General features: G+C 57.8%; 2 protein-coding genes across 5 annotated transcripts in view; one reads left to right on the forward strand and one right to left on the reverse strand.

Annotated features, from left to right (window-relative positions):
- Nucleotides 1–360: 360 nt before the first annotated feature.
- ULK3 (unc-51 like kinase 3) lies at nt 361–7,098 on the forward strand. Of its 4 annotated transcripts, none has more exons than XM_077745667.1 (16): nt 361–545; nt 1,230–1,370; nt 1,462–1,582; nt 2,114–2,218; nt 2,973–3,116; nt 3,325–3,407; nt 3,735–3,890; nt 4,032–4,137; nt 4,332–4,372; nt 4,601–4,703; nt 4,823–4,887; nt 4,972–5,050; nt 5,128–5,168; nt 5,542–5,589; nt 5,797–5,863; nt 5,982–7,098. In XM_077745667.1, exons 1-16 carry the CDS (start codon nt 444–446, stop codon nt 5,996–5,998), a joined length of 1,419 nt encoding a protein of 472 aa, XP_077601793.1. In that variant the 5' UTR covers nt 361–443; the 3' UTR covers nt 5,999–7,098. The 4 variants fall into 4 exon arrangements, with proteins under 4 accessions (XP_077601793.1, XP_077601802.1, XP_077601810.1 ...); XM_077745676.1 differs by having other exon boundaries at nt 3,825–3,890; XM_077745689.1 differs by lacking the exon at nt 361–545 and adding an exon at nt 588–648.
- A 4,206-nt stretch (nt 7,099–11,304) lies between these two features.
- Nucleotides 11,305–13,573, reverse strand: part of CPLX3 (complexin 3) — a 4,943-nt gene continuing 2,674 nt past the window's right edge. The window contains exon 3 of the mRNA XM_077748440.1: nt 11,305–12,815. Coding sequence (XP_077604566.1) covers nt 12,591–12,815 — 225 coding nt within the window. The 3' untranslated portion in view covers nt 11,305–12,590. The remainder of the gene's footprint in view (nt 12,816–13,573) is intronic.

A 13,573-nucleotide genomic window follows, 5' to 3' on the forward strand; every position in this document is an offset into this window, starting at 1 on the left:
AGCCTGAACGGAGCTCCTCCGATACCCCTTCCTGTGCCTACTTGGCCTTTCCCAAAGGCACCTTCAATCTCTACTTTAGAGATGCTGATCTAAGTCGGAGGGAGACCCTCGGGAGCCTCTTTGACTTTTCCTCCTGGTGACCTTGTCTGCTTGCCTTGACCCGCAAGGACCTCAGTATTCCCAAATGGCCCTTGCGGGCACTGGCGGAGTACGCAATCACAAGGCGTCCGGAAGCTGCACCTGGAGAACCTGGGGGAGGCGGGGCCCGGGGCGGTGCGAGGCCTGTGCCCCGCCCGCCGCGCTGCAGTCCCGGAGGGCGGCGCTGGGGGCAGCGTGGAGTCTTCCGCCCCCCCCGTCCCCGGCGGCCGCGCGATGTGCCTGCTGGGCTGCGCGCCGGAACCCCGAGTCTGAAAGCAGGAAGCGGCAGGAGCGGGGCGGCCGGGATGGCCGGGCCCGGCTGGGCCCCCCCGCGGCTGGACGGCTTCATCCTCACCGAGCGCCTGGGCAGTGGCACGTACGCCACAGTGTACAAAGCCTACGCCAAGGTGGGTGCGGGGCGGTGCATCCCCGGGGCCGGGGAACCGACGAGGGCCGGGCTCCGGTGCCCGCTGGACCCCGAGCTAGTCCAGCTGGGCGTCCGTCCGAGAGGTGAGACGGTGACACGCGGCGTGCGAGCAGGGAGTGGACCGCGGCCGGCAGCGTCCGTGTGTCTTGCAGTGGATGCGGTGGGAGCAGAGACTCGACTGCCACCCTTAGGTGTTAGACACAAACACACGCCCACGCAGCCCTGTTGTGTCTGGCGAGGCCGGTGGACAACTCGGTGGAGCCCGGGTGTCACTGGCTGAAGAACAGGCACAAAACAGGGAGGATACTTGGTGGGCTGGGAAAGAGTCTGCGACAGGGTTGTAGAAAGCTGGACCCAGTTAGGAAGCGGAGTGCGCTGGTCTAGAACACTGAATGACATGCCTTAGTGGGGGCACTCTAGAATACAATGGAACAGATTCTGAAACAGGGTTGGAGAACAGCAGACTGGGTGGGGAGGAGGGACGGAGGGGGAGGGGAGGGAGATTCCAGAATCCGGGTGCCTCCCTATCCTGAGAAGGGGAGGCTGGGAAGCCTGGAGCCCCGGTCTGACTGGGGATGCCCAGTGTTGGGGGGAAGAGGTGCAGAGGGAACGAGAGCTCTCTGGCTCCCTCAGGGCAGAACTGTCAAATCTCCTGTCCCCATAGAAGGACACTCGTGAGGTGGTAGCCATAAAGTGCGTGCCCAAGAAGAGTCTGAACAAGGCATCCATGGAGAATCTATTGACCGAGATTGAGATCCTCAAGGGCATTCAACACCCCCACATTGTACAGCTGAAAGACTTCCAGGTGTGGGCCTGGGGTGGGCCCCCTCCCCCCCCCAAGGGAGCTGGAGAAAGGACATTCTCTTCAAGCTCTTTGTCTGCTTGTATAACCACAGTGGGACAGTGACAACATCTACCTCATCATGGAGTTCTGCGCAGGGGGTGACCTGTCTCGCTTCATCCATACCCGCAGGATTCTGCCTGAGAAGGTGGCTCGCGTCTTCATGCAGCAGTTGGGTAAAAGCCTCTGGCCCCAGCCTGACATCCACCCATCCCATGGTCTCTGCCCCTCTCAGCCCCCCACCCCAGGCTTAGAGCCCTTCTTAGCAGTTGCCTCTGTCCCAGCTTGGGTTTTTAGGGCCCCATCTTTCCCGTGTGCCTGTCCCTGGCTTAAGGATGCCATGAGAAACAGAGAGGAGTCCCCATGTGGGGGGGAGTCCAGGTTTCCACACATAGAACATAATATAAGGGACTCGTAGAATGTTCCAGGGCCCAGGGGTAGGACCCAAGTGCTTTGTCAAAGAAAAGAACAAGACCCTAAGTGTTGGGGAGGCTTCCAGGAGGGGGAGCTTGTGAAGAGGTCCCAGGGGGTAGGGGGCAAATTCTTAGAAGTGGCAGGAGCCTGATACTTAAGTATTAAAGCATTCAGTAGACCAGCCAGAGCGGAACTGAGGTTGTGCAGGCTTGAAGAGTCAGATGGGGAGGCGACAGACAGGTGGGACATGGACTTCTTTGACCTGTTACCCCACATGAGTCTTAACTCCCCAGCTAGCGCCTTGCAGTTCCTGCATGAACGGAATATCTCTCACCTGGACCTGAAGCCGCAGAACATCCTGCTGAGCTCCTTGGAGAAGCCCCACCTCAAACTGGCAGGTGTGTCTGGAAGAGCTGGGATGAAGGTTGGAGGGTGGGTGCACAGGGGCCTACCGTGGCCTGGGCTCACGCAGCAGCCCGGGTTTTCATGCGCCCTCCATTGCATCATCACACTGTGACGGGCTGAGAAGTGTAGCCCCACTGCCAAAACACAGGACTTTTCTCGAGCTTCCCACACTCGACTCCAGAAGTGGACTGGATGGGGGCAGGGCTCTGTGTAGGGGCAGGGTCGAAACTCAGTGTGTGACGAGGGGAAGGGCTCAGTGTTGTGAGCAGGGTCAGGACTTGGTCTTTCACCAGGATTGGGGATTGGGGTTCAGCCTATAACTCCCGAGTGTGGCAGTGTTGCGGGGCAGGGCGGGGAAGGGCGGCAGGAGGTGGCTGTGGCCCCTGATAGAATTTGGAAAAGAATGGACTTGAGGCTGGAGGCCAGAAAGCCAGGTGTAACAAATTAACCCCTAGTGGTCCCTTAGCCTCGTAGCTGATGCAGTCAAGGTGGGCTTCCTGGAAAAGGGTGCCTGAGGAGGCTGTGCAGGGTAGGTGGGATTTATTCTGGCTCCTACAGGAAGATGTAGGAGGGTGTTCCAGGCTGATCTGGAGTGATGGGCTGTGAGCAGAGGCTGCAGGGTAGGATTGATCCTGGTGGGCCTGGAGGGTGGGCTGAGCCCTGCCCTGGAACCCAGGGTGAGGCTTTAAAAGTCTGGAGGAGAAGCAACTACCAGTGGAGCTCTGCAGCCTGGCCTCTTGCCCACAGACTTTGGCTTCGCACAGCACATGTCCCCCTGGGATGAGAAGCATGTACTGCGTGGCTCCCCTCTCTACATGGCCCCTGAGATGGTGTGTCAGCGGCAGTACGACGCCCGCGTGGACCTCTGGTCCGTGGGGGTCATCCTGTACGGTGAGAGCTCTGTCCCCCGCCCTACCCCAGGGCCTGCAGCCTGCACCCTGTATCCTCGCTCTAGGCCTCAGTGGGCCACTCCCGAGGGGCCTAATGAATGTGACTCTGCGGGCCCCAGGGACCTGGCGCTGGGGGTATCTTCCAAAGGTGGGCCAGGTCAGGCTTGACCCTGCCCCTTCCCAGCCTGCGCTCTGCCTTCCTTCCACAGAAGCCCTCTTCGGCAAGCCCCCCTTTGCCTCCAGGTCGTTCACAGAGGTGGAAGAAAAGATCCGGAGCAACCGGGTTATTGAGGTAGGTCTCGAAGGGCCTTGGCCCCCTGGTGGGCAGAGGGATTCAGGGCCCTGAGTTTGGAGACCTCACCACCAGCTGCACAGATGGTGGGCTCTGGGCCAGCTTGCGGTGCGGGGGCATCCTCTAGAGGGGTTCCGTATGGTTCCGGGAGCGCAGATCAGCTCATAGCAGGCAGCAAAGGGCTGGCCCGCGGATCGTTGTGCACGCCCCTCTGGGAGAAAAGCCAAGCAGGCCCAGGCCCAGCTTGGCACCCCCACGGTCCTGACAGGCACGGGCAGGGTGGAAGTGCTGGAGGCCCATGTGGTCTGTCCTCCGTCCTCCCCACAGCTCCCCCCGCGGCCTCCGCTCTCCCGAGGCTGCCGGGACCTGCTGCAGCGGCTCCTGGAGCGGGACCCCAACCGTCGCATCTCCTTCCAGGACTTCTTCGCCCACCCCTGGGTGGACCTGGAGCATATGCCCAGTGGGGAGAGCCTAGCACGAGCAGTGAGTGGGGTGAGGGCAGGTTGGGGGGCTGACCCATCTACCCCATTCGGTGGTGAACAGGGGATCTGCCCTTCTCTGTTTGTGGTGAGCACGGCGTGGGGGATGGGGGGCGGCGGGCGTGACTGCCGATCTGTCCCCCAGACTGCCCTGGTGGTGCAGGCGGTGGAGAAGGACCAGGACGGGGACGCCGCGGCCGCTCTGTCTCTCTACTGCAAAGCTCTGGACTTCTTCGTGCCCGCCCTGCACTGTGAGTGCCCGGAGCCCCTGGGTGCAGCAGGGGTGGGGTGGCCGCAGCTGCAGTGGATGGATTCCAGAAGCAGCTCCCCATCCAGAATTTTGTGGGAGACAAAGCAGAGGGTAAATCTGGAACTTGGTCCTTCTGAGGATTCCAAAGAGTTTGATGCGGGGCAGACTCCTCATACGAACCCCTGCTTTCTACAGATGAAGTGGATGCCCAGCGGAAGGAGGCAATTAAGGCCAAGGTGGGTGAGGGAGTCTCCTGAAGGAAGCAGGTGAGGGATCCGGGGGCCTCTGCAGACAGGTTCCTTAGAGCCTAGAACCAGAACTTTCTCTCCTAGTTGAGCCTCAGTCGACCCCCTGACATGACAGCTTGGAGTAGTCTCTGAGTACCCAGAGGGAGAACTTGGAGGTGGGTGCTGGTGAGGGAGGGGGGCTGGGACGGCCCCTCCTCAGCCCCTTGCCTTCTGCAGGTGGGGCAGTACGTGTCCCGGGCTGAGGAGCTCAAAGCTATCGTGTCCTCCTCCAATCAGGCCCTGCTGAGGCAGGGGACCTCTGCCCGAGACCTGCTCAGAGGTAGGCCTGGCTCCTGGCCAGCAGCGTCCCGCCGGCCTGAGGGGGAGGCAGCATGGGGGGTTGTCCCTGAGACGAACCCAGGCTGCTCCCCTCACCCCGAGCCCTTGCCCTCATCCCAGAGATGGCCCGGGACAAACCTCGCCTCCTCGCTGCCCTGGAAGTGGCTTCGGCTGCCATGGCCAAGGTTTGTGCCTAGTGCGAGGGGTCCTGGTAGGGCAGGGAGAGTCCAGGCCATGACCCAAAATGACCTGTGTCCCTGTGGCTGCAGGAAGAGGAAGCTGGCGGGGAGCAGGATGCCCTGGACCTGTACCAGCACGGCCTGGGGGAGCTGCTGGTGCTGCTGGCAGGTGAGGCCCCCCGATCTCCACGCTCCCCCAGGCCCTGGGCGCCCGGCCCTCACCACATGCCCTCCCTCTCTTTGTAGCGGAGCCCCCAGGCCGGAGGCGGGAACTGCTTCACACTGAGGTGCCCACTGGGGTTGGGAGCACTGGGGGGCTTCCTCTCACCTTTTTACCCTGCTCCCGCATGGGGGACTGCCTCAGCTTCCCTTGGGGTATTCCAAGTCTAGGAGTCAGTCCTTGGTAAATTGGTGGCCCTATGGAGCGCACAGGAGCTGGGGGTCAGGGCACTGGGACAGACAGGATCTGGGAACCCAGCAGCAGGAAGTGGGCTGGGCTGCCTCAGTTGGAAAGGCTTTCTGGAGAAGGGAGGGATAACGAGGCCCCTGGGTAAGGTGTTCTGATGGGGGAGAGGGCTGTGCGAGTGTCAGGAGTGAAGAGGAAAGCAGTTTGAAGGCCCCTGTGACCCTGCACCCCATGGGCGTGTCTTCCTTTGGCAGGTTCAGAACCTCATGGCCCGAGCTGAATACCTGAAGGAGCAGGTCAAGGTGAGCATGTGGGCCGGATGAGCTCTGCTCCCGGCCGGCTGTCCCCTGCGCCCCTTTGTGTGTCTCCTCGTCTAGTCTCTTTCTGAAGGTCTCCCCATTGCCATCTCTGCCCTTGGCACTCGCGTGCTCAGTGGCTCGGTGACTGCTTGGTGGCTCCCGTGCTGCCTTGGCTGCCTCTCACCCCCATGCTGCCTTTCTGTTCCACAGATGAGGGAGTCCCGCTGGGCGGCCGAGAGCCTGGACAAAGAGGGGCTGTCGGAATCTGTCCGTAGCTGTGAGTCCTGCCCTGGGGTCTGACCCTCTACCAACGAGGAGTGAGGGCTGCGGGCAGCCCTGGGTTCTGCCTCTTTGCCACACACATGAGACTGAATTTTTCCTTTTCCTCTCCACAGCTTGCACGCTGCAGTGACCCCAGAACGATGACTGGACAGCACAAGCCACCTGAAATTGGGGACACCCTCACCTAGACTGACGCCCAGAATTCTGTGGCCCTTTGCAGTGCTGTGGAGCAGGCTTCCTGGATGGGCAATTCTGAGACACCCCACATCCTGGGATCCCCCTCTTCCTCCCTCAGGGTACTCTGTGCTTCCCAGACCCTCATTGCCTATGTTTGTTTTGAGAACACTGGGCCTTGGCCCCTGGGGGAAGGGGAGCAGGACTCTGGGAGAAGTTTCCTTTCTATGACTTGTTATTTGGTGGTTGCTGGACCCTGAGCCTGTCAATTTGGGGGCATCAGGCTTCTGTTTTTGCTCTGGGAACAGGACAGGGAGCCCTCTGCAGGGCACTTTTGCCCTTGCCCCCTCCTCGTCAGCAGGCAGCTCTGCCTGCACCCACCCCTGCCCTTCCTGGGAGCCATTATTGCAACTCACTTTCCTCCTTGCACTGGAATGGGGCTCTCCAAGACCCCTCAGGGACCACCCACCCCACGGTACGCACTCCACAGAGCTCACCAGTCTTCCTGCCCACCTTCTCAATATTGTAAGATAATCCTTCAGACGTGAAAATAATGTACTTCGTATGGGTGGGCAAAGTTAAGAAAGCCATGCCTTGTTCCTGCTCGGGCACAAGGGGAGGCGTCCTCAGCCTTCATCCTTTGCCCCTATTTGCCACAGAGCTGGTTCTGGCCTGGAAGGGGCAGGCATGGGGGCCGCCTGACCCATCAGGCTGCCGAGGACCCGGCAGTCCAGGAGGTCTGATGTCGCTGCTATCCCAGTGTGTGGCCCTGGGTGCCTCCCTTCCTTTTTCTGGGCTTGGGTCTCCCTATCTCTCTAATGGCGCTGTTAATACCTCCTCAGCTTCCCATGTGGGCGAAGTGTCTTTAATCTGGAGGAGAATGCACTCACGTGGAGTTACTTGGGAGTTCTTTTTAAAAAGTCCACAAGGATGTTGATGATCTCTAACCTTTGTGCCCTTCAGTGCCTCCTTGGAGCAAGAGGAGTCTGTCTTCCTTGCAGGAGGCTAGGTGTAAAGAATGTAATTCATGGTTTCTCTATTAAATTATTTTCTGAACTTGTGCCTCCCTTCTTGCTGTGGGAAAAACAAGAGAGGTAGCGTCTGTTCTCAGGCTGGGGCTGGAGAGGCCCCGGGAAAAGCTGGGAGACCTGAGGAAGGGCGGGGGAAGGCCCCAGACGGGACCCCTGGCCTCCCTCTCCCCCCTTTCCCTGAACCGGTGAGTTAGCAGTGAGCCGGACTGGGGCAAAGGGCGTCTTCTAGGATATCTTGTGCTCGTACCCAGCTCCCTGGGGCCCCGCACTCTCCCCCTACCAGGTCTCAGGAGCATCTTTGGGGACTTAAAGCCCATCCCCTGGGGCAGCAACCAAGGCAGCAGTTGCCTGGATTTCTCAGATACCACCAAGATGCTCAACTTTCCATACTGGAAGGGCTCAGAGGGACCTGATTTCCCCAAAGCCCTTGGCCTGGCCGTTGGGGGGCAGTGTGGAGCAGTGGCTCAGAGGGCAGAAGGCTTGGTTAAGACCTTGGCTCTGCCATTTGGCCCTGAAGGTTGGGACTCGTAGATGAGCCAATTTCTTGGTAAAATGAAGATGAATTGGGGCGCCTGGGTGGCTTAGTCGGTTGAGCGTCCGACTTTCGCTTGGGTCATGATCTCGCGGTTTGTGGGTTCGAGCCCCGCGTCGGGCTCTGTGCTGACTGCCAGCTCAGAACCTGGAGGCTGTTTCAGAGTCTGTGACTCCTCTCTCTGACCCTCCCCTGCTCACGCTGTCTCTCTCTCTCTCCTAGAAATAAATAAAAATATTAAAAAAAAAAAAGATGAAGATGAGCGCCTCGTGGCAGTTTGTAAGGACTGAGTTACTGTGAGCCTGACACATGGTACGAGTTCAATAATGTTAATTTTTAGATTTAGGGAGAGGAATGTGGGATATTTCTGGGGACGAGCTGCACAAGAAAGCTTCAGTGAGAAAAATGAGGGGAAGGAAGGAGAAGAATGGTCGGACCCAGTGGGCAGGTGAATGGAGAAGACTGGATGGGAGAGAGAGAGTGGGAATGAGGAAGGACGGGACTGAAAGATCAGTTGAACAGAAGGATGATGGGCTAGAAGGTTGGCCCACAGACCCCACTGTGATACCTGCATTGGCTGTGTAAGAACAAGAGCCCGAAACTGTTACATGTGGGTGTGGAGAGGAGCGGCCTCACCTTGGGTATAGGAAAGGCCTGGGAGGCTGAGGCCAGTGGAGGAGGCCCTGAGGAAGGGCCCTTCCTGAGCAAAACCTGCAGATGACCTCTTGGCTGTCCTGTGTCTAAGTCACCTGCCAAGAAGGGAGGCAGCCCAGCCAGAGGAGGTGGGGCTCGCTCTCTAGTGTTCTCTTTGAATGGCAGAGACCTATAGGNACCTCTCACCTTTATCACTTTGAAAGTGTGCAGAGCAGGGCAGATATGCCCCAGTGTCTGTGTCCCACACTCTGCCCTGTCCTCCACCTTTATTCAGCCCTCCAAGCCCAGAGCCAGCACCGGGCTAAGCTGGGGGACCACCTGAGCCTGGACCCCTCTCCCAAGGACCCAGCCCTGGGAGAAGCAAATGGACCACTGGAGTAGACTGAGGGACCCCTGTGTCCCTGTGCCTGCTCTTTCTTTTGCTAAGTGGGGACATAGGACAGGACATCGAAAGTTGGTCCTTGCACAAGGTCATCCAGAAGAGCTCTTGTCCCCAGAAACCAGCTGCTGTCCCAGCCCTCACCCATTGGAGATAGCCCAACCGTGAGGCTGCGACATGAGGGGAGGGGCGTATCACTTTCTCTAGAGTAACTCATATCCACACTTGAAATCTCACAGACACACAAACACACAGACACAGGCCACAGGCAGCAGATAAACCAAAACAAGAAAGCCATGTTCAGGTTCACAGAACCATGCAGACCTCACATGGATTTATGCTCATGATCACACACACAGAGGCATAGTTCCTGCTGAGTAAGGCTGAGGCAGCCTCAGTGCCACTGCCCCCCAGATCAGCCCATCCTGGCCCCCTTGCTCTCCCTGAGTCTCGCCCCATAGGATTCTGGGAACAGCTAGGCCTGGCAGGCACAGGGTTAGAGGGAGGGGAGCAGGCTCTGTGGCTCCCTCCTGCTCCCCTCGCACAACTCCCCACCCCCAACCCAGCCTCAGGCATCAGCTGGGTCAATAGGCACTGCCAGCATCTCAGGCTCAGCAAGTGAACATTCCCCCAGATGTCCCCAGTGCGTGCCAGGGGCCTCCATGTCTGAAGAGGTACCATCTGGCCAATGGGGGAAGGGGAGGTCCTCTGAACTCCAAACCCCCTCCAAACCCCCTCACCCGCCCAACTTCTCCCTGGGGACCAGCTGGCCTCTGAAAGTCACTGCTTCCCTCTGTACCACTCCTTCTGAGAGCTAGGCCTGAGCCGCCTGGGTGTGTAGAAGGCTGAAGAAGGGGACTGCAGTTGGGCAGGGGTCACCAATCTTCCTGAAATCCCCAGTATTATGGGGCCAGAGAATCAGTGAGGAGAGCAGGCCGGCCATCTTTGCCATTGCTTTCTTCCTGAAAGCTCTGGGGNCCTGTATCCTCAGACTGCCTGCAAGCATGAGAGGATAGAAGGAGGGAAGGAAAACAAGAGAAAGGGAAAGTCCCAGAGAGGTAAATGGCTTACTCTAAACGACGGTGCCCTAATGACAGGGTTTTGATTGCTACGAACAGGGAAGTTTTGGGGCAAGTGGCTTTCTCTGTGGCCCTCACATCACACCAGGTGGGCGGACTAGTCACAGACAGAGTGACCCTCTGGACAGGCGGAAGCAGAACCAGGCTGGGAAGAGAGCAGTCATGTAGACAGACGCCGAGGGCTTGAGAGTGCGGGCCGGTACAGAGGAGGCCCCAGCGTGGCCGTCAGCCCCCAGCCAAGGGCACGAGTAGAGGCAGGTATGAGCCAGGAATGAGGCAGAAGGCGGGGAAGACAGAAATGAAGAGGACGTGGAACTGACAGAGAAACCCTGAGAGCAGGGGAAGGAAGCGGGGAGGCAGGGAGAGGCCAGCAGCGCCTGGGGACCCCTTAGCCTGTCCTCCTCGTCCATCTCTGCCTGAGCCCCAGAGCTCACTCCTGGAGCCCCAGAACCTCCCCCCATTCTAGTGACACACAACTCGGCCTTCCTGGGGTTCCCAGGCATGAGGAAGAAACCAATGTGAGGGCTCAGCTCCCTCCTGCTCCCTGACCCCAGGCCCCGACCAGCTCATTTTGTGAGGGTTCAGTGAGTGCTAACCGCCCGCCTCTGCATGGCCTGCCTCCCTGCCTCTTTCATTCCAGGTCCTGCAAACCACTGAGGGAAAAGGGGTCTGTCCAATCCCATTAGGCAGAAGGCCCCTGGAGGGTGGAGTGCTGACGTGGGGCTTGCCGCTGACGCTGCTGAGGAGGCCCACGCACCCCTCCCTTCCACACCCAGCCTGGGGCCCCAGCTTGGGTCTCCTCCAGCTCTCAGAAGGTCAGGATGGGTTTTTATCTAGAGTCTGCCCAGGGACCCAGATCCGGAGATGCTCAGGAGAGAAGGCCCAGCGTCACAGTCTGAGCCTCCCCGTCCTGGACCTGTGTCTCTCCCGCCCCATCCCCACCCTCCTGATTCCTCATCCTCCGTTTCTTCTCTCTCTCCCACCTGCTTCTCCCCGCATTACCTACTGAACAGGTTTTGTATTTCTTGTCCTTATTTCTTATATGGAAGCTTTGCCCTTGAAACCAAACCTCACACGGCTGTTCCGTCTAGAAATCTTGGCTAGCTTCCCCACAGGCTGGTGCTAAGCAGGGACACTTGGGGTTAGCCTGTAGCACCTTGGGGCTCAGGCCCCTTGGGTGGCCTGGTTGTGGAGCCTCCTGGTTGGTTTCCTGGGTCCCCCGCAGGTAAGGAGGATGAGATCTGGGCTCCTCATTCTTTTGTTGAGGAATGAGTTGTCATTTATTGATGGGCTACCATGTGCCAAAGGCTTTCCAGAAAGCTTTAAAACATGAATTATTGGGGCGCCTGGGTGGCTCAGTCAGTTATGCGTCCGACTTCAGCTCAGCTCATGATCTCACGGTTTGTGGGTTCAAGCCCCGCACTGGGCTCTGTGCTGACAGCTAGCTCAGAGCCTGGAGCCTGTTTCAGATTCTGTGTCTCCCTCTCTCTCTGACCCTCCTTGCTCATGCTGTCTCTCTCTCATAAATAAATAAAACATTAAAAAATTTTTAAACACAAATTATTATTATTTAGGGAGGGGGTAGTTCTTCATGTCACAGCAGGGACAACAGGCTCCGAAAGGGAAAGGGTCCTGCTCTAAGTCACACAGCAATGCCAGGACTGGAAAGCGGTTGCCCCGTCTTCTTTTTGTTACACCTTCCATCTCCAAGGTGAGAAGGGGGTACAGGCGCAGTTGCCAGAGTCAGCTGTGATTGAGCCGCAGCCCCTCCTGCAGTTCCAAGTAGTGACCCAGAGGCCTGGCCTTCCCCAGCTGCGTCCCCATCCAGCTGGCTGCCACATCCTCCTCAGAGCCCAGACCTAGTCCATCCGGCCCCAGGCTGGACCTGGTGCTTGGTCAGTGTGGGGACCCCGCCCTTGCCCAGGGACCCTAGAGGGTAGAGCTTTCTGGCATTCCTATGAAGCTACGGTTGAGGAGGGTCGTGGGGCTGTGAACCCCAAGATGAACCCCAAGACTCCTAGAGGTCCATAAGAAGTGAGAAGTTAGGTACATCATTTCAAATTTTTATTTTTTGCTGAGCTGAGAGAGGAGATCCAGCTATGGAATCCGGAGAGAGTTCTATAGGGACAGAACAGAAATTGCCTGGGCCTGGGTCCAGAAATGGCCTAGAGCCGCCTGGGCTACCGTTCAGTGCCAGCTTCATCCTTGGCGCTCAGCCCCTCACACAGCATCGCTCAGCTCCTGAGAGCCAGAGCTCACAGTACAATGGCAGCCACTTGAGGCTATGGCTACAGCTGCTGTCCTGCCCAAGGAGTAGTGTGGGGTTGGCTTCAAAGGCCAGGGAGGCCAAGCCAGAAAGTGTTAGAAACTCCCCAGTCCATCCCCATTTGAGAGGTGATGAAATGAGACCCAAGAAGAGCAGTGGCTTTCTCAGGGAGAGTGAACGTGGAGGCTCAACCTTGGGGCTCTTGTCTCCTGAGGATGTCTGCCCACAGACCCTGTGTGAGTGTGTGAGTGTGTGTGTGCATGTGTGTGTGTGCACGTGTGCCAGGATGCAGCTGTGATTGTATGTGTGATCCTGTGTGCAGGAACTTGGGGCGATGGCCAGAGAGGGATGGGCCTAGTCCTATCAGGGCTGAGTAGACAGGGTGGGTCCTGAGGAGAAAGGTGGGGAATGGGGACTTTGTTCCTGGTGGAGACAGAGGGACCAGAAGGCAGACTTGGGCCACAGATGGGAAGGGTCCTGAGCTAGCATGGGACAGGGGAAACAAAACTAAGATGGGGTAGGGGTCCCTGGACATTGGGACATGCTCTTAGCCCTCATTTGGGCTCAGCCCTCTGGTCACCCCAGTGGGCAGCCCCAGAGGAAGTAGTCACATGATGCAGCACTTCTCAGCTGATTGCTTGAGGTCCCCCAGTGTGGCCTGGGCCTTGTCCTTGAGTGAGCCGAGGTCTAGGCCAGGGAGACTGGCCAACTGCCCAAGGACGGAGGCCCTCTCCTCCTCCTCCTCTGTGTCCTCCTCAATCATCTTGGCCAGCTCCCGGGGCAGCTCCACGTCTCCACCTGCCATCTGAATCTGGCTCTCATCTGTCTCGTTCTGAAGGGAAGAGGGGAGGGTGGAGTGCGGTTGGAGGTTTGTGAAGACCCAGAGTCGAAGGGACAGGGAAGAGGGAAGAGGTCTGGACTGGGCTAACAGCCCCTAGATTTTTCGAGCTGAATGTTCATGTGAGTTCAGTGCCCCCCAACCCCCAATCCGAGGATCAAAGTTTTGACAACTTGGACATGGAGACCATGCACTTTTATACCACCTTACTTCACTCTGAGATACTGAAGACACTGGCATCGTGAATAAAACAGAATGAAAATGCTTAGGAGTCAAACTGTTCTAATCAGCCAAGTCACATGCTGACTATCGTTAATTACACTGGAGGATGTTACTGATAATAGTCATGGGTACAATTTATCAAATGCCTACTGTATGGCTGACATCCAAAATAACCCTTTGAGGTGGGTATTGTTATCTGTATTTTACAAGCAAGGAAATTGAGGCTCAGTTTAAGTAAATTACTCAATTTAAGTTAGTAACCTGTGCAAGGTCACACAACGAGGAAGCACGGACGTTCGTTTTACATCTACATCATGGATTCTGACATCTGTGTTCTCTTTATACAACACCTACTGACTGCCATTGCACTTCTCTTTCCCTGTGGGGACCCTGGGGCTTTCCACTTTGTGTCCTATGCAGTTACAGCCAGGTCCTCCCTCCTCTACTAGACTCAGAGTTTCCTGATGTGGCAGGAGTTGTGTCTCATAATAAGGCTCGTGCAAGCATTTGAGGAATGACTCCATTCCTGG

Source organism: Crocuta crocuta, unplaced genomic scaffold (genome assembly GCF_008692635.1).
Source record: "Crocuta crocuta isolate KB4526 unplaced genomic scaffold, BGI_CrCroc_1.0 scaffold130, whole genome shotgun sequence".
Classification (NCBI taxonomy): Eukaryota; Metazoa; Chordata; class Mammalia; order Carnivora; family Hyaenidae; genus Crocuta; species Crocuta crocuta.